Here is a 20,271-nt window from a genome sequence, read left to right as displayed (position 1 = left end):
ACACCACTTGTCCATTGAATCCTAATATTTATGCAGTTTTCTAGAAGATACTGTACAGAAAGATTCAAATTCATACTTATTTTTCTTCTCTGTTCAATGATCACCAGTCATTTCAGAATATAAATATAGCCATGAAAAATATTGCTGTGGCAACAGTTTAATCACAAAAAGAATAAAAATACAGTTATGACTATACTGTTCTCAAAAAGGAGGATTTCCAAGCTTTAGCCTTTCTTACCGATATCCATTCACAGTTCTACTATAGCAGTTAAACCCTTTCCCTCTTCAAACCTTTTAAGATGTACGTCTTCCATAAAACTGGGGTGTTAAAGAGGTAAAGATGACAAAATTCCATAAATATTCCAACAAAACAAAATGGACAGAACTATACTTGAGGGGCTCGTAGAAGAAAAAAAGATTTCAGCTTCTTTCACACTAATCAGGTTTCACTGTTGGCTTCATTATATGAGGCAGAAACTTCTGGTTTTGCTCAGGTTGTGAAAACAGACTAGGAAAGTAAAAAACTAAACTGAATGGACTATAACCAAGTACCAAAGTACCTTACATACATACATACCTATTCATAGTTGTTATGAGATACAAGAGAAGAAGGCAAGATCTTTCTTTGTTTGCTAAACTGACCTGACAAGATTCAGATTAAAACTTAATTTTAAATCAGTCAATATGCAAAAACCATCATTTTTTCCATTTACAGTTAAGATGGTACAGGGCCAGTTTTGTCCAGTGTGGTGAGAGTGCGAGGACAGTCAGAGGGAAGACCTCGGCAGCACTGTACGTCTACAGGCCTCTGCTTCACTGGGTAGCCGCGGAGCCCTTGGCATCTACGTACTCGAGGGCCTTCTCTTTCACCGCCTGTACGCTCTCGTCCGAGCCGTGCTTCTTTTCATAGTCCAGGTAGCGCTTGAAGAAGAACTTGATCCTCTTGGCAGACAGGCTCAGATGGATCACACGGTCGAATATATTGCTGAAAGAAAAAACGGGCACGGATTATGAGGAGAGCCGAAAACTGAAGCGTCAAGTTCCCATGGAAAAGAGATCAATAAAAACCAAAACAAATTACTTCTAATTACAGAATTACTATACGATTCAATAAGAGATCCTGCTTCTCTTTCACCTCAAGTCTCTTCAGTCATACTGCGTTTTGCAATATATCCTGAAAGCTTGTTGTACCCTTTGATTTGGAGTGCGGAACAGCAGGCTTTTGCCCAGAGCTGGAGCAAGGAAAATTTTGCCCAATACTATATTACTTTATTTTGTTTGACCATTTGACATTTGATTTTAGTTTGACTGAATGCAGGGGCGAATGCTTTAACTTGATTAGCACTAGTCTCTGTTTACTCCACCTAAAATAACATTGGATAGTCTGATTAGAGCTAATTTGGGTCTGTGAAACCAGGCCTCAGTCTGGCAGAGTCTTACTTTGCAAAACAGAACACTTTAAAGCAGTTTTCATATTGCAATTCTAAATGTAAAAGTAAGTTTTTAGTGGAATTATGCTTGTCTATCTTTATTTTCACATTTCACGTATATTATTTTCCTAGTATTAATACGCCTTTTGCGCATTTTGTTCGCTTTTCTCCCAAGGCTGTTGCTCTGACTTCTTGCCATGTTCTGCGTTGTAAACGTACCAACCACTATCTGTTTGTGGTCTATAAAAAGACTATAAAATGTGCCAATTGGAAAAAGGAACTGTTGTAAGCAGCACTGCCCTCAGTCCATTGGTTAGAGGGGGTATCAATTTGGAAATTGAGTCTGAAGAGCTGCACTGCATGACGAGTACCAGGGCAGGGTGTCTGATATCTTGCAGATGCATACATTAAGACATTAAATTGCTTTGGGAAAGGAACCAGAAATCTGAAAACAGATTAAATAGGACACACATCTTTTGAAAGATGTAAAAATAATTCTATAAATAGACTGTTTAAGGGCAAGGAAGCAACATCTGGAGAGCAAAAAACATTTCAATCACTTAAAAATAATTTTAAAAGCATCAAAAAAAAGTCTAAATCCCAAGAGAGTTAAGTCAGCTCCATTACGAAAAACAAAACTGTAGTATCACAGAATACAAATATTAATATCTAGATTAAATAATGATACACAATTAAGCTTGATGGTTGTAGGGTTTTTATCTGTGCTGTTCTATCTCAAAGATGTTCAATGAAAATTGATCTAAATTCCAGTGTACCAAATGCACTTTATTATCAGAGGAAAACTAAAAGAATGTAAAATATTTAAAGGTCAACTGCATACAAAACTTACCTAAAATTATTTAAAAAAATGTTTCCATACATTCCAGTAAACGGTAAATATTGCCAACAATAATGTTTCCTCTAATTTATGGAGTAGATGCACTTTTGCACATTACTTTGGATGGTTCTACTTTAAGTCCTTCAGAAAACCATATTTTACGGTGCTGAATTTCAAGCAGGTACAAATAGTACAGAGCACTCACCGGATGTCTTTTTGGGAGCCGTGTTTGATCATGAGATCGATGTAGACGGACCACAAGTCGGTGCGTTTGGGGTAGTTACTGAGCATGCTCTCGAACATGGACTTGCCGCGCTCCACGCTGCCGTTCTGGAACTCTAGCTGGGCGAATTTGCCAATCAAGTCAACATCTGCCAAGAGAAAAACAAGGAATGGGTGACAACATACTATTTAGCATTCCCACTCAGGGGCTTCTACTGCCAGGAGAAGACAAAGTCGGGGGGGAAAATCCCTTCGGCATGAGTGTAGACTGATCCTCAGCGGTTGGGTGGGGGCTGAACCACCCAGTGAGTTGGAGTCAGCATTGCCAAAGGGTCTCAATAGACTTATTACTTAAACTTCTCCTTTGAGATGCATCTAAAATGCAAATTATTTCCACTTCCCAATCAAAGGTACAACATTGCAGTCAATGTTTTGATATGCTCTTGGAAGGAGCGCGATAGAAACATTGTCCATCAGATTCCAGAGATTTTTTAAATGACTTTGTTGACACATTCTTCTGGGTTTGTAAGAAAAAATTATCAAGTTTCATGATTTTCTGCTACGTAGCACAGTCATCTCCGTGCTGACAGGCAATCAGGCACACCGCAAACTTCATGAAGGATACCTGCAAGATAGGAGATTTGTAAGAAGGTGTGGCTTACGCTCTTTGTTTGGCAGGCTCTTGAGCGCCCTCTGCAGCAGCCTCTGTGCTTCGTCCTTCTGGCCATTTTTCAGCAGGTAGGTGCCATAGCTCAGCCACACTGCTCGCTCCTGGCGAAAGCGTTTAAGCATGCTGGCGTACAGGCTGGCGGCTTCCTGTGGGGACAAAAACTTCTATTAGCTCAGCCTTCAAAGAAGTATACAGTTCTAGCTTTTCTGTGTCCCCTATGCTCATTGTAGATGAAGCAGTATGTGTGGAGTACAGAATGGAGCAGAGAGAGAGGGAGGGGGGTCACCTTGTGTTTGTTGGACTTGGCGTAGATGTCAGCCAACTGCTGGAAGACAGGCAGGGGCTCACAGTACTGCACCGCTCGGTCAAACACCTTCTGCAGGCTCTCCACAGTCCCATACAGGTTCTCCAGGTTCAGTAGAGCCACCCAAACGTTCAGCTTCTCCTGCTCCTCCCTGGAGACACCCACATACACATGCCATGTTAGTGACAAGACTGCATACAAGACTCCACACAGATTCAAAGATTTTTTAAGACCCAAGACTAAACACGCAGGGTCACTGAAGCACATACGACCATTGTAAGTGGATACTATGCAGGGATGAGCCTGAACACCCCACGGGCTGACCTGAAGGAGATGGTCTTGAGGGCCCTCTCGGCCACAGCTCGTGCCTGCTCGATCTCAGTGGCCTGCAGGTGGAAGGCCATGTACTGCAGCCACAGCAGGGAGCTGTCCGGGGAGCTCAGCAGCAGCCGGTCGAAGTCATTGGCGGTCTGGGGCCGGCGGCCGGAGTCCATCAGCTCAGTCTCCACACGCAGCAGCTCCTTCTCTGCACGCTGCCTCTCTTCCACTTTCTCACGCTTGTTTGTCTTCTGGGGCTGGGATAGAGAGGAATAGAGAGATGCATCATGGGGAGTGTCAACAAAAACTGACTTCACTGGATTGACTGAATACAAGTCAGTCACTTATGCTAGATTTCTAGCCAGATAAGCATTCACCAATGATAGCTTGACTGACGAGTAGCTGTTTGCCTTGCCGATTCCTATGGCAGGTGGTGTAGTACTGTGCAGCTGCTTACCTTCTTGCATTCCTTCTCCTCCTCTGCCTCACTGGAGTCATCGTCCTCAGGGCCCATGGTGGCCGGTCGCAGAGTGCTGAGGGCCGTGTCCCATGAGAAACCACTGGTGACCTGAAGCCTCTGGGGTGCCACAGACGCTCCTCGAGTCTGGAAAGGGAGGAAAGAGACATGACACTCAAGGACCTGGACCTTAGTTATTTATTTAAAATAACCACCGAAATCAATGTGACGTTCCCTATTAGGTGTTGCGGGTAATATAGGAGACTCTTACAGGCTATTGCTCATGTTGCATAGAATTACCTCCTCATTTTAGCGAGATATGCTAATAAGCTCAGTATTAACATTACTCAATTCATTTTCTCAAAAACACACACAAAAACACACACACACACACACAAAAACTAAACCAAAGTCAACCCTTTAGCATCAGGGGTTCAGTATCTAACGTCACATTCAGCTTTTGCCAAGAGCACATCTGCAGCTTGCCCAGCACATAGGATGAGTCATTCCTTTCCATTTGCAGGGATAATGTTTTCCTGACCTTTTATCCTACAATTTTCCATCCAGTGCATGTTCAGAGAGAAGACTTTGCGTAAACAATGGTTAGCTTACACCATTTCCTTTTTTCCTCCCCATTATGATGCCTCTTTTTTTAACTGCTTAAAATCTAAATTAATTGCATAACTCTTGTATACAGATTTGACAGGATACTTGAAGGGAAACACTTTAAAAATGCCAGACTGATAATCCCTGATTTTATAAGGAACTAGAATCACTCTTTGCAATATACTGAAAAGGGGTTAACAGAACCAGTATCCCTGCCTTCTTTGAAACAATATAAAAACTTGGCACATGAATAAACCACTGATAATTTGCCTAAAGCAAAAGTGCTGTAAATCTAAACTGTTTGTAATGTATGTGGTTCAGTAGGTGTTATTGTGACATTTGAAATAGTTGAAAGAACAATGTACACAAAGACAACAAGAGATCACACAACATCCTTCTTCAAAACTTGCCTTTGGGTGTGCGTGTGCGTCTTCATCCTCATCCTCCTCCCTGAAATAGGCCTCCACCCCACTGTCGTTCTCCTTCTTCCGTTTCTCAGCTACCACCTCCTGAGGGCAAACCAAGACAGAGATGAATAAACAACCCTAAAACTCAGTAAATGCTCAGTAAAGGACACGGCTCACCAAACCGTCTCTAAGGATCTACTGCTTTTATGATCTTCTGATCGATATTAGCTGTATTATTCCTGCACATGGAATTTGTTTGATGCAAGTTCACATGCAGCTTTCTTCTCCCGAGCCTGCTTTTGCTAGAATCATTTTTTTTCTGCTGCTTTAAGAAACCAAGATTGCAACCCGGAAATCACAAACAAATTTGATTCCTGTGATGTGTAAGATTACTAGGATTGAATTTCCGATTTACCTAAAACAAAAATTATCTACATGAAAACCACTGTGCAATTAAATATATGTATATCTGGAAGGATAAAACAAGCCAGGAGTCATCTATTAAGTTCTCAACTGATCTTTGGTCTTGCAGTGATCGACCTTTTTAACAGACCTAAATGCGGTTGTAAAAAAAAGAAAATTGTAATATAGATCATTTTTAAATTCCACCAATCTTGAAGCAATTGGTTTGTTTTTAAAATAAGATTTCTCAAAGGTCAATTGGATGCGTTTGTGGAGAAATGTTTGAAAAGCAGGACAGCCTGGCCGGTGTGAGACAGCAGGACCTCACCTGCTGGATTTCTGAGGTCGCCCTCTTTCGCGTCCTCTTGACCGATTCACGATTTTCCTTGTCCTCAGTCTTCAACCTCCGAGGCAAACCAAGAGATTCGGGGATGACATCAGGTTTCCCAGTGTCCTCGGGGAGAAATGACACCTCCACGTGACCGTTTTTTTTGTCCACACTTTAAAACAGAAAAAAAAAAAAAAAAAAACTCTTACTACCACTTCCCAATAAAGCCCATTTATAACTGGGGAGACTAACATAATCGACAGCAGAATTTACAGGTTTCAATATACTGAAAGTTCTTTGTTAATTTTATGAAATGGTACAAATATCGTTAGGTTTAAATTCAATTGCATAAAAATTAATGTGCTGATACAATCATAAATTGGGTATTTTCTAATGCAGATCTAAATATATTTGAAATGTTTAGAAAGCATTTGGGTTGTACAGAATCAGGATGAAGAAGTCCTAGTCAATAAGATTATATTACAGATGGCATCTTCAGTCTTTCAATACCAGTTTATAATCTGGACTCATGAGCTACAGGCGATGTAGTTTCTTACCTCAGAATCTTGGTGGTGAGTAGTGATAGCTCAGGGATATGTTCCACATACATATTGTGATCACTCACAAAGTAGTTAGTGACCTGTTTGAAACGAGCCCGAGCTGTGATGTTTCTGGACAGGCTGAAACACAAGAAAAGGTCATGCTATAGAAGACTACGCTATATAAAACAGGTAGGCACGTACATAGGGTTTGCGTGTGTGTCCAACTCAGAGGGACAACGGGCACCAAACAAATATTGAAGCGACTTTGAACGGGGCATGGTAGCTGGCACCAGGGTTTTCACACACAACAATGTCATGGGTGTATCTAGAATGGTCCACCACTTGTGGTACGCTTGTACATGCCCCAACAAATTCAGGCTGTTCTGAGGGCCAAAGGGAGAGCAATTTAGGCATTTCTGTCGTTGAATCTAGAAGTAGTACTCTGTGTATATTTCAACATTTAAAAAGTACCTAATGAAGACACCACAGGGTGCTACAGACTTCACATAGCCACGGACAGTCTGGCCTATCTTCAGGTCATCAACAGAGAGGATTTCTGGGTCTTTCAAAACATTACTGGCCTTAGGATTTGTCCTGCCGGAAGAAAGGGGAGAGTGCATCAGTTACAAATTATTTCATAACGTTCTGTTTAGAAACTGCCTTGTCAAGTGTTTCTTCCCCCCCTTTTTTAACATGTATATAAATTAAAGTTGAGGTTCATATCACCTTCAGTCAACAGGAAGCCTACTAATAAGAAAGTGATTCATTAATATTGATCATTTAGCAGAGTAGGTTTGAATTATACATCAATAACTCATTCACTGTTGGTCTGTCTAATCCGAAGGTCAGATCTTATAGAGGACCAGTACTTAAGAGTTGTGACTCAACCCAGACACGTCCTTAACCACAAGAAATGGGTAATTGTATGTAAAAAATAATGTGTTATATTGCATCTGCTAAGTTAAATAATGCAGCACGGAGGTCCTTGTTGAGGCCATTTCAAGATCCACCGTGACCTACCTGGACTTCCGCAGGGACAGCTGGAACTTTTTGTCATCATCTTCAATAATACAGCACCTAAGCAGAAGAGGTCAGGGGAGCTTATTTGATTAATCTAGATGGAAAAATCACAGTCTGCCTATACAGAAAAGGCTTTCCCCACTCATACCTCTGCAATTTCCGAGACAATTTTAAACTTATGTGAATTAGGGCATTAAAAGAAGTCTACAGGAGGAAAGAGTCGATAGATGATAAAACTTAACTGCAACCACCATTCATAACATTAGTGATCAATACAGTATTTTTTTGTAAGTGGGCAAAAATTATAATAAAGAGTATACATATAACTATTATTATGCTTTGCGAAATACATAAATTAGAAGCATGAAGGTAATGTTCAATGCTGTGTTACTTGAATGTAAGGGATTAATAAATACAAAAGATGGACTGTATGGACCTGTATAGAGATTCCACTCACCTAACAACCTGACCCACGCTATACTTGTCCAGTGGCTTGGGCCTGTAGGAGTCGGTGAGGTCCATGACTGACACCCGGCCAGACCTTGCAAAAGGCATCGATACGGTCAGGCCAGTGTTGCTGGCCACTTTGACGATAACCCCCAGAGTGAGAACTCCTTTAGTCAGGCTGTGCATACCTGGGGCGGAAGGGAACGAAATAAACATACCTAACATACATGTGTACACACTCACACACACACACACACACACACAGTAGAGCCATTTACCATTTAGTATGGTCATAAACACTCACTCTTCACTTACACAATGGTCTTTAGCAAAATACTGCAATACAGGTAGTTCTGTTCCATAATTCCATAAACTAACATAAATGTATTAATTTACCACGTTACTTTAATTCACACAAAACCATGACTCTATCATGGTAAAATATCACTGTTGTATATTTCAAATGGTTACTATTTTTCTTTAACTACGCCCACAGATACAGGACAAACTATACAGGCAGAGAGAAAAAGCCTGGGGAGCAAGGCACCCTACCTGTGAGAGTAAGAATAAGCTGTTTTCTGCTAGGGTTGGGCCCGACCACAGTAGCCTTCAGAGCCTGCCCCTCTTTAAAATACCTCTTTGGATATTTAATCTCCTATAAAAAATAAAAAAAAAGGATCAGTAAAATTATCAAGTATTTCATGGTGCAGTATTATGATACAAAACAGGATTGACTTCTTAGTAATGGTTTGTGTTCTGTATGCTAGTGATGCTCTCGAGACACAGTTGTGGGTTCCCACAGAGAATTTTCTAAAAGCATTTTAAATTAAGTACAGTAGGTTATGTGGCCCAATATAGATTGTGTGTACAGTTGGTTGGTGTTCAAAGCTCTACATTATAAAAACTAAATTCAAACCTCTATCAGTCCATTAGCTAATAAAAAATTTAACAGCTTTCAAAATTCAAAAAATCATATCTATGTATAAAATGTCAATATACACAAACACATATCTAATATATAAAAAATACTGTAATATACATGCAACAATATATAAGATTAAGTGTGTGGCACCCAGTGGAAATACAGTACAGTGCAATACTAGGTGACGTACTTTAGGGTTAAGGCTCATTGCCAGCAATTCCACTTTCCCAGCGAGTAGCAAGTTCACATCGACCTCCAGGCGCTTCTTCATAGGGTTGTACTGAATCCAAAGACAGAAGATCAAGATTGAAACAGAAACTCGCGTTGACTGCATAGGATGATTACAATGACACCATTCTACCCAAAGTCCAATTATAACCAGCACACAAATTCATAAACTGCTGAACAAGGGTCCTCTGTAGAATACGGCCTTGCCCTGCAGTTACCTAAGGTTTCTGAGAATATATCCATGGCTCTCTAACATGGGTGGAACAATAAATATGTTAGATTGTTGGCAAAAGTAGCTATACACGGTTTGATTTTATTATAGAATTTTATTAAATCATAAAAATACAATTACTTGTATACCTAAAAAATAAAAGATACTGGAGAAAAAATACTCCAGTTATTGACTTCGGCTCACAATTTAGAAGCAGATCAAACACAGACCTTTCATTTGTCTACAAAACAAAACACTGTTGCCAAGAACCATTCTTTTTAATAACCATCTTTATTTCTTCTTTCTATACATTATTACCTTGGACACATAGCAGGTGATTTCCTGACCGGCTTCAAAGGTCTTCATACACTTGAGTGACTGCTCATCCGTGGGGTTGCTGTCAAGAGGACACACACAGGCCGGGTGAGGGGGAGGAGACACACATGCAAACATACTGTGATCTAACAGCAGGAACAGGAACGGGTGTCCTATTGCAGATATGATTGTTAAAATAATTTATTTTGCTTTTCTGCGTCATGCATGGTTTTGTACACAAGCCTGCAGTTTTTTTAATCTGCACTGCATAACAAAAAGCCATATAACATTGGTCTTGTTGTCCATGCTTGCTACTGAAACACAACAATGCTCAGACAGTGACAAGGGTTTACTTTGAAGATTTTACCAACAAATACACAAACAAACACGGGCTTGACAGGCATGCTCAAAAATGTATGGACAGACACGGGCAGAAAAACACGTGCATCCACACGAACGCAGGACGGAAAGATCAATAAAATACAAAGTTTAAGTCAGTAGACCTAATGCCCACCTAATGGCAAATGAGAAGCTATTAACTGTGGGTAATTCATGAGCTTATACAGCGAAACACGCCATTCTCATTTCCTTATTCCATTCATCTCTACAAGACACAGGAAAAATAAATAAAAAATATTGTATTTAGCTAGTAGTCCTGTAAGCTATCACAGTCAATGCACCAGTGCCCAGTGCAGTACAGAACAGCCAGCATCAGCACTTCACTTAACTGAGCTCTCCATCTCTGCAGTCTCTGTGAGACATGAATACTTCATCAAGCCCTGTCTCTGCATGGCTACAGTCACTTTAAGGGAGCAGCTTAAAGCTGTCAGGCAGGAATCACATGATACTGAAATAAATACGGTTGGAGTGTGGAAAAAGAAAACCCACTTGGTTCTGTGTTTGGTCCTAGATACTTTTGTAACTTGACTTGACTGTGGTGCTGATTTAATTGACATCTGAGAAATGCTAGCTCAAGAAAATACTATGCAATACATTTTGCCGAGTGCTGCATAAATTGTGTTACTCCCCTCCTCCTTCTCAACCTACCAATCCATGCAGAAAAAGACTTCGACTAATCAGACAAAAAAAATTGCTAAAATATTAAGGGATCTTCAGGAACCTCCAAAGACCCCAGCATTTTGCATTGGTATCCTCAGATCAACATTACATGAAAAGCCAAATGCACAAATGTGAAGATTCTCACCTGGATAGAAGGGTCAATTCAGGGATGGTATATGTGAATTTTGGATGTGTAATTGGCAAAAACCTACAGGGGGAAAAAATGTAAAAGGAAAATGTATTCAGGTTAAAAATAGTGTACTTTAAAGATATAGACACTTAATTGAATGTCCTTAAGTTTTTTTTTTTTATATAAAGAACAGTAAAATGATGTAAGGCTTTGTTTTAGTGTCAGTTTCTTCAAAACATCCAAGACAATTAAGTTTCCAACCAGACTATGTATTTGCTAGAATGGCGGCTGTTCCAAAAACCCAGAAAGTATTTTATCATGGCAATAACACTGTCACATTTTGAAATAGTAGCATTTACAAATAAAATGAAAGTGCTCAGAGAAAAAAAGATCCAAGATTGTTTCTAATTGGTTTGAAAAACAACCTCAGACATACTTTTCAGATCAGTCATGAATTTGTGAATGCGACTCAGACATGACCTAACCAGTACTGTTGTCATAAAAACAATGAAATAAGGCATGCCTATATAATTTATTGACATTTTAATCTATGAACAGACTACAAAGACTATCAGCATATATATTCCAAATAATTCACCTCCAAAGTGAGTGATGATATTATGTATTAATATTAAGTTTACTCTTAACGAAATGCATAAAAAACTTAAACACCAATCTAGTGGGTTGCCTTTATATAGAAAGGGGCTTTAAAAGTAATTGAAAATAAGATGAAAGGAAATCGGGGCAATTGACAGACTCACTTGTGACTTTTGGCCTCTTTGCCCCCAATGACCCGTGCAGTGACAGTGCTGCCTATTTTCAGAGTGGAGGTGGGAAAACTGCCTGGTGTGACGTTCTCTTGAATCTCCGAGACGTGGAGGCTGCCTGTGACCCCTCCATCCAAGGCCAGGAGGACACAGGTGGGCTTGATGGACTTGACCGTGCCGATGACCTCTTCGTCCAAGGCAAACGAGTGCTGGCTGCGGATGGGATTCGCCTCCTTGCTCACGGACTCCCTACGTTCTCGACTGACGAATGGCAGTTTCTCAGACCCCCGCACCACCAGGGGAAGTCCTCCCAGCTGCTCAGAGCTGGGCTCGGCCACAGTGACGATCAGGTCCATCCCGACACTGAGCTTCTCAGACTCGAAGTGGAAGGTGTCATTGAGGTGGGCAGCCAAGAGGATGTAGGTGAGTTGGCTGCTTTCACCCAGTGAGATTACAGCAAAGTCCTGTTCAATGTACTGCACTGTGGCAACCACTTTGGCATTTCGCTGGAGCTGGAAGAAGAGGTGGTTAGAGATCCTTAATAACGTGCTGCTAGAACCACATCACCCACCCACAAATAAGACTTATACCAAGCTGACAAAGAATGTATTTAGAACCATATTTTCCTTGGATAAAATACTTCCTTTATTATTTCTTTGCAAATGTAACTTGCATTTAAGATTTGTTTATTTTTAAAAGCAATATTACATATTCATAATGTGTGAAGCCTCGCCATATTGGTACAATGATGACATAATGATTTTCAATAGTACTGGCAGAAGATGCGATAGATGCTGAAAACAAACAGTTTCTATTTGTAAGATTAACAAAATAAATATCTGAGGCCTGTCAGACTTGAGACCCATTACCAAAGGCAAAACCAAGCAGGAGAGAAACTGTTTTTTCAGCCTTTCCTGTTCTTACCGCCATTCGTTTCTTGGAAACCAGCTTTGGGAGGAGGGAGACATGGATGTGGGAAGTGAGGAAGTCCACATTAAGCACCACGGCCGTGACCTTCTGACCCTGTGACACAGTGACACCTGAGGAGAACACAATCTGACATTAACAGAGCATATTCTTGCCTCAATTCATGAGTCTCGTAATGTGGAACATAAGCATCAGATCTAGGCGGGGGTGGGGGTTCAGCTGAGGACATAGGATTATAAGGGATGGTATACCATGGCACTATAACAGATTCATTAGGAAAGAACATCACTTTACTCCTATGTTGTTGGCTTGCGTAAGTGTTAAAGTGTCTTTTCATTGCTTGTTAAAACTATTTTAACTTTGTTGATGTCATTCAGAATTACTTTGCATAACATGATATTGCCATTATGCTGAAAAAACATTAAAGCAGGGGTCTAAAATAAAGTAATTGAGGAGTCCGTTGGAACAAAAACCAAGCCAACATACAGCCCTTCAGGAATTGAGTTTGAGACCCCTGATCTAAAGCCTAGCTACCAAAATTCAACTGAATGCAAGCCTGCAATAAAATCCATAAACTAGGAGATCCTATTTTAATATGTTTAACCAAAGAGGAAAATAAGCTTAAAATAATTAAAGGGTGATACGGTCTCTATAGATAAAGGTACACTTGTTTTCATTGTACAGCGTCATGTGTTCATTTCAAAAGATCATACAGTTATGCACACTAACCAGTTAAGTGGTGCTTAGTGGCCAGTATGGTTGCTCCAGCATACTGGTCTGACTTGAATGAAATGCTGTCATCATCTCTCACTTCATCCACTGTCATTTTCAACTTCTGTCCGATCGTCAGAGTCGAAAGATTTTCGGCCAGCTCGGAGTCCCCTGTAAACACGAAGAGGAGCAGTTACAAACTGTAGTACTGGAGCTAGAATATACAGAGAATACAGTTTTATGCGTGTATGAGAGAGAGAGAGAGAGAGAGAGAGAGAAGCCCTGACCTCGACTGGCCATCATGTTCATGGCGGTGCTCCTCTCCTGCAGGCACACAGCCAGCTGCTCCTCTACGCTGGGCCCTGCAAAGCTGACCTCAGACACCTTCAGGTTCAGCAGGAAGCGCTTCTTGTCCTCATCCAGGTTGGTTACCCTGGCGACCACAGTCTGGCCTACCTGGAAGTTGTCGGCGGGGTTGGTAACGAACTTGTTACTCATGGCCTGGATAGGAAATAGGAAAGACAAACATAAAGCCTTTGTGTCTCTGAGATTTTGTTTACTGCACAGACATTCTGCTCTATGGATTTCCTTAAGGACTTACAGATTTGGGAGCTAGACCAACCAAGCCATAAGGAAACTCCACAAACACCCCATAGGGCATGACGCTCTTGATCCAGCCTGTCAGCAGCATCCCAGTATGCACTTCAGCAAAGGTCTTGGCCACAGCTCCTTCTTCAAGCACCGTCTTCACCGCAGGCTTCTTGGATAAAATCTACACTTCAAGTGAAGGATAAACCAGTATTCTTAGACAAAATTCTTTTTTATGAACAGCTTGTTGATTGAATTAATATATAATCATTTCAAAAGTGAAGCAAATTATTATGAAGGGCTGTAGGAAGGATACAATGTGCTCTTTGGCCTTGCTGAGGCACACAGCATTAGAGATGATGTCACCCTCTCTTAAACACTCCCACAGGATGGAGCAGTTGGACACATGATCAGAGAGATGTGCTTTGGGCAGGAACCCAGCCGCCCCCTCTGGGAGAATGGAAACATCCAGGCCATTGTCGAGCTTGCTATTGATCTTCAGCTGGACTTCCTGGCAGACATCAGAGAGAATGGCATTCGATCACACTCATGGACAAATCAATATATGGTCAGACTATGTAAAAAGTCATTTACATTTTAAAACTAGCAGCATTATATACCTCCTTTTTCCTCTAAAATAGGAAATATTTGCCATATGATTCTATTTAGTGCAGGTCTATAATACAATCAAGACTTTTCCAGCCATGACTACATTTCACAACACAGCTGTATATTCCTACCTTTCCAGTTTCAAATTCATACTTTACTCCCTGTTGGACGGGCCGAGTCCGTTCCCCGACTTCTGAAACAGCCTTGAAAGACAAGATCAGCTTCTCCTGCTCAGGGTCACACCTCAGGACTTTGGCTTTGACAACCTGAACACAGAACAAAATAGCCAATGCCAGAAGATTGTAATTTATAAATCAGATATTTTAGCAATAAAATGTCTAAAATAACGAATGGGAGGATAGGAGCTGAACAGCCACGTTGTTCCAGCTGAGCTCCGAGTAATTCCATTGGACCAATAATTAGTGTTAAAATACGTTTACGACAACAGCAAAGAGAATAAGTAAAATGAAAGTGAACAACTGAAGGGAAAAACAAAGATCTCCAACTCTGGGGTGTCTTGCAACCTGCCTGTCTGGTCTCACCTGGCCAAGGCAGAAGAGGTCTGATGGGACAATGGCGGGCTCTGTGCTGAGCTCTTTTATGGGCACCAGGCCCTTGATGTTGCCGTAGAAGCCGACCACGCATCCAAAGTTCTTGACAGCGAGGATGTGGCAGTGAGACACGCAGCCAGGCTTCGCATCCTCGTAGGTACAGAACCGGGGAAGTATGGACTCCAACAGGGTTTTCTTTCTGGTCAACACTAGCTTCTTCTGTTCAGATATAACATACAGGACCTACCATACACCCAAAACAAAAAAAGGAAACCTCATTGAGAAAACAATATAATTAATTGATTGATTACTTGGGCATTCAAGTCAAATTAATCCAGAAGACCACATAGAAGAACCCAGAAAAGTAGTCACTGCTCTAAAATCTACCAGTGAGAGTTAATGGCCATTCAACAAACAGACTTAATCCTGTGGAGACTGACCCGACATGTGATCTGGTCCCCAGCGCTGTACTTGATCTCTGGGTTCTTCAGGATGATGTCAGCCAGGTGTGTCCGGGGCACCATGCCCCGGATGTGCTCCGTCACCTTTACTTGCATGCCATAAGGATGCAGGGAGATCACTGTGCCCTGCGGGGGGAGAGGACAACCACCGTCTGAGTGAAACAGGACGGCAGGGACTGGCGAAGACACCACAGTGTGCATGCATTTGGAGGACGATCAACAAAACGTTCTCCATACCTCCACCAGCTGTCCAGCCTGCAGGTCCTGGTATCGGAGGAAAGGGGCATCTATCACACTCCTGCAGGGAGACAATGTTGGACAGACGGTCAGCTTGGGCGAGTGAAGTCAAAGGAGCGCAAAGGGACAGTATGAGCACAAAACACACTCACTTGCGCAGGCTGACCAGAGGCATCTGCTCCAAGGGGCTGAAGTCTATGACCCTGCAGGTATGAGAGGTGCCAGGCTGGGTGCGGTTGACGTCCAGGGATTTGTAGGACTCCTTTAGGTAATTTCTCTGTGAGAGACAAGAAAACACTTCAGGATGACCATGAGTTGAAAGTGTCTTAGCTCATGTAAACCGATTTCAGCATTCGAATGCTGTAGATCTTAAAATGTGGAAATTAAATCTGACTGGTATATAAAAGTAAAGGCAATAGGATTTACACAATGTTCTCTCTACAGACAGGAGGGGGGAAACTCACGTGTGCGAAGGCCAGGGTCCCCCCGGGCAGCTGCAGCAGGGCCCCGGATTGCTGCTGCATAGTCTTCACAGCACAGTCCTGCACCACATCCCCTACACTGTCGCAGCTCACAGGCGCCACGGCGACTCCGGGCTGCAGCAGATGAGGCAGCAGGCTGAAGCCAACTGTCCGCATGGAGGGCAGGATGTATAGCACACAGGCCTTCAACTGCAGGACAGCAGACAACGACACTCAGAAACACAGAGGGGGTTGCACAGGATAACACCACTTCACAGCGCAGCACTCACATATACAGGCAGTGGTCTGTACCGCACAACTTGGAATATGAATTGGTTGAAAATTACAATGAAGTCGCAGTTCATTAAAAAACAGTTACTTTTGTGAGCCTCTTTATTGCTAATTGGCATACAGTCCTGTGGAGACAGGTTAATTAATCATCCTAGATTTGACAGTAACTCATTTAATTCTTGCAGTTGCCTCCAGTGTGATACTTTACCTTTATGCTAACAATAATTTCCTCATCGGTTATAACTGAGCATTAAAAAGCCACAGACTGCATGCAAGTTAATAATAAAATGTTTAAAAATCTCCAGGGTACATAAAAAACACACATTAACTCACAGGGAACAGATTAGTCTCAATTAGCATGTAAAGATGGCTTAAATACTAAATTAATGAATGAAGTTAGAAACAGATTTGTGCACAAACCATATCTAACAGTATTTACAAAATTAAAGATCAAGTCAAACAGACAGCATGAAGAGAATTGAGCAGGCTACACTATCATTCATGCACATCAGTACTCACAGCATCCCCTGGGCTGTAGCTGGAGGCTCTCTCTGGATCCATGTGCAGGAAGTCCACAGAGCCAGTGAAAGAGGACAGGAAGCCCAAAAAGAGGCCGTGAGAGGTCACCTAGACAGCCAATGAGAAGGCAGAGATAAATCATCACAGGGCTTTCTTAACCCGATTGTAACTATAACCTTAACCACCTATATGCACAACAGTGTTTGTGTTTGAGCGCATACATTTGCTAGTGCTGGTACCTGTTTGACCTGGGCCTTCACTACCAGTCCGGGCAGTAGGTTGCTGAGTGTCCAGCCCTGCTCTGCCTTTGCCACGGCCTGGGCAATGCCAGAGGGGCTGACAGACAGGCGGACGATGCGGCCCTCGTTCTTCACCTCCTCCAGCAGGCAGTTCAGATACTGGCCTACCTTCAGCTCTGAAACAGCAGGAGCAATACATTTTCGCATGGACATTTCAGGAAATGTAAGGTAAATGTTGAAGGTGCTTATTTTCACAGAGGAATCAGTATCCATGTGTGCCAACACACTCCACCAACTACAATCAACTTTTTTTTTTTTTTTTCCTCCATGTGAATTTCTGCAACTCACCATTGCTTTCCAATTTAAGGTCCTCTTTTGCCTTCTGTCTGGGTAAGAATGCCTTGGTTCCACTGACGCCAATGTCTACCAAGTAGCCATGATCCTCAATGCTGGCCACAATGCCACTGAGCAGCTGCAATGAAGGCAGGGGGTTCATGTGAGCACTGTGGTTATCCTAACTAGCCACACTGGATTATGAACATAAGAAAGTTTTCAAATGAGAGGAGGCCATTTCACCCATCGTGCTCGTTTGGTGTCCATTAATAACTGTGATCCAAGGATCCTATCCAGTCTATTTTTTAATGTTCCCAGATTGTCAGCTTCAACCACATCGCTAGGCAGTTTGTTCCAGATTGTAACAACTCTGTGTAAAGAAGTGTCTCCTGTCTCCTATGAAAGCTGATATAGTTAAAGCTGCTTCAAGATTGGCATTTCACTTGGTTGAGAACATGCCTATTAGTCCTTTAGTTTTGTAAGATTCATAAGATTTCACCTTCTGGGTAAAATTGTTAATCTTTTTACCTGTACCCTTAAAGGCGACAGGCCCAAACTCACCTGCCCTGCTTTAAGAGAGCCTGCACTCAGCCCTTTGTTGACCTCCCTGGGGTTGATTGACAGTTTGATGCTCTGATGTCCTCTTTTAGTGACCTCCAGACTGAACACCACACAGCGCAACACCATCCCAGGGGGAAACAGGAGGGGAAGGGCCAAAGTGTCCTGTGGGCACAGCAGAGACGTGAGACCAAGCAAGTGAAGGCTGAAGAAACCCAGGAAAAATGCCCAGGAAGCCCCTCACCTCCAGACTCTCTCCTGCGTCCACCTGCTCATTGAGGATCTTGGTGTAGGCGTCTGAGATTCTGGTGATCTGGATGTAGCCTGTGAGGCCACTTGGCAAACTGACAACAAGCTCAAAATCACGCGCCTCCTTCACACAGCCCAGGACCAGAGTTCCCACTGTCACATTCTGAAACCGGAGCAGCACACATTTCAACAAACAAACAACATATTATTATAATAATAATTTCTTGGCAAATGCTCTTATGCACAGCGAATTGTTACAATAAATCACATTATTTTTACATGCAATTACCCACTATTGCAAAACCCTGCACATACACACATTTTCATAAAAGTTAAAATAGTTTGTATTGTTATCTGGTACCAAAATTCCCAAATGTAAGATCATAACAGAACTTCCAGATGACTTTCTTGGCCACTGAGTAACATCAATAAGCAAACAATTAGACACCCCCATTCTTTTTTGCCATTTGAATATTTTGCCCATTATCAATACAACTTAGAGTAGACCATCTGACAAACAGATACATTAAGTGATCACTAGAGGGTGTAGTCTCTCTAAAACTCCTACCTGCTTGCAACCTGGAAACTGCTTAAATTATTACATTTAACAAATTAATAGTTGGATTAAGCGAATGAGAGGTAAGAAGATAAACAAATAGGGGACCCCACTGTCTGCCCAGGACCAGAATTTCCCACCATTGTACATCTGGTGAAAAGATAGTGAAAGAGACATTTGTCCTGCTTCAGTTACTACTTTGTGCTCAGGTCACTTTACTTCTATTATTCTAAAATTAATGGAAAAATAACTGCCAATGACCTTTATTATACCACACTCAAAGTGTGGTCTCTTGACAGCATACAAAAGTATATCAACTGACCTTTAAATGAAGAATTTCGACAGTTGTTGATGCATTGAGCTTGAGAGTTTCCTCTTCGTTGGACTTTAGTTTTTTGGGCTTCTTCTCCACCTCTCGTTTTACTTTCTTTCTTTTCTTTCCTTTTTCTGGCTCTTGCGTCTGAAAAAAAACAAGAACACGATTATGATTTGTTTTATAATTCACTCTGTTGCCAGAAAAATGTTTTTAAAAAATCATCAGAAGTAGGTTTACTCACCTCGAACAAATTATCTTTCTCCACAAATTCCCTTACAGGTTTGACCCCTTTGGGTTTTTTAAATGACCCACCACGGGGAAAATCATCCTCTGCTGATGCCATGTTTTCTTTCCTAAAATCAAATATGTACAGTTAGAAATATGCATGTGTTGAACATTTAACTTTAACACAGTATTATATACCACGTGAGGAACGTAATTACACGTATGCTGAATGTATGTACATACACTTCTGCTTTACTATATTATCTCAGTAAAATAAAATACAAAATACACCCTCTGCATGAGTTAAACTGGAGATCATGCTGAATTAATACGATAAGCATTCCGATCCCAGTCTCACATGTTAATTTGAGTTCCTTCATATATTTATTATCGATTAGCATGCTTTCTCTATGGGATCTCTGTAGAGCTTGAAAACGCGATGTACACAGATTCATATATAAATTAAACAATGTGTAAAATTACATTTTGATAAAGGTTTTATATTGCAAAACACCAAACCCCCATAACTCTCCAAGGAGACAGTCGATTGTCCTGATTAATTAAAGGGAATTGTTCAACTTCTAATGTTACATTTAATCGTCTGCATCGGATCCTGCGATCAGAAAAACGGATCTCTACAATACGTTTATTTACCTTCAGGTCTGCTGTTTTTCTATTACAGTGTGCCTCCCGTACAAATTCACATGTGGTACGCCATGTTTTTAACCTCCGGAAGTACATAGTATGAAAAAACAAGAGTACTTCCTTCGGGTGAAAGGCATAGCTGACCAATAACAATGCCTGTCTTAAATAATTG

At 41.5% G+C, this 20,271-nt stretch overlaps 1 protein-coding gene across 1 annotated transcript; it reads right to left on the bottom strand.

The window, feature by feature from the left end:
* Positions 1-141: 141 nt before the first annotated feature.
* On the bottom strand, positions 142-20,194 carry pdcd11 (programmed cell death 11). The gene is made up of 36 exons (XM_066693405.1): positions 20,109-20,194; positions 19,471-19,582; positions 19,236-19,373; positions 18,353-18,520; positions 18,112-18,273; positions 17,566-17,689; positions 17,218-17,393; positions 16,979-17,086; positions 16,172-16,378; positions 15,860-15,984; positions 15,708-15,768; positions 15,450-15,596; positions 15,001-15,252; positions 14,590-14,724; positions 14,166-14,360; positions 13,863-14,033; positions 13,549-13,762; positions 13,280-13,432; positions 12,548-12,663; positions 11,618-12,135; positions 10,872-10,934; positions 9,671-9,749; positions 9,104-9,193; positions 8,544-8,646; positions 8,002-8,179; positions 7,545-7,601; positions 6,996-7,118; positions 6,540-6,662; positions 5,983-6,154; positions 5,256-5,354; positions 4,240-4,386; positions 3,789-4,039; positions 3,447-3,615; positions 3,153-3,306; positions 2,474-2,639; positions 142-985 (listed from the first exon to the last, which is right to left on the bottom strand). The coding sequence occupies exons 2-36, from the start codon at positions 19,570-19,572 to the stop codon at positions 814-816; spliced, it is 5,418 nt and encodes a 1,805-aa protein (XP_066549502.1). The 5' UTR covers positions 19,573-19,582; positions 20,109-20,194; the 3' UTR covers positions 142-813.
* Positions 20,195-20,271: the final 77 nt, after the last annotated feature.

This window comes from Amia ocellicauda, chromosome 20, assembly GCF_036373705.1.
Source record: "Amia ocellicauda isolate fAmiCal2 chromosome 20, fAmiCal2.hap1, whole genome shotgun sequence".
Lineage (NCBI taxonomy): Eukaryota > Metazoa > Chordata > Actinopteri > Amiiformes > Amiidae > Amia > Amia ocellicauda.
Note: the sequence above shows the minus strand (reverse complement) of the source record. Positions and strands in the feature narration are given on the sequence as shown.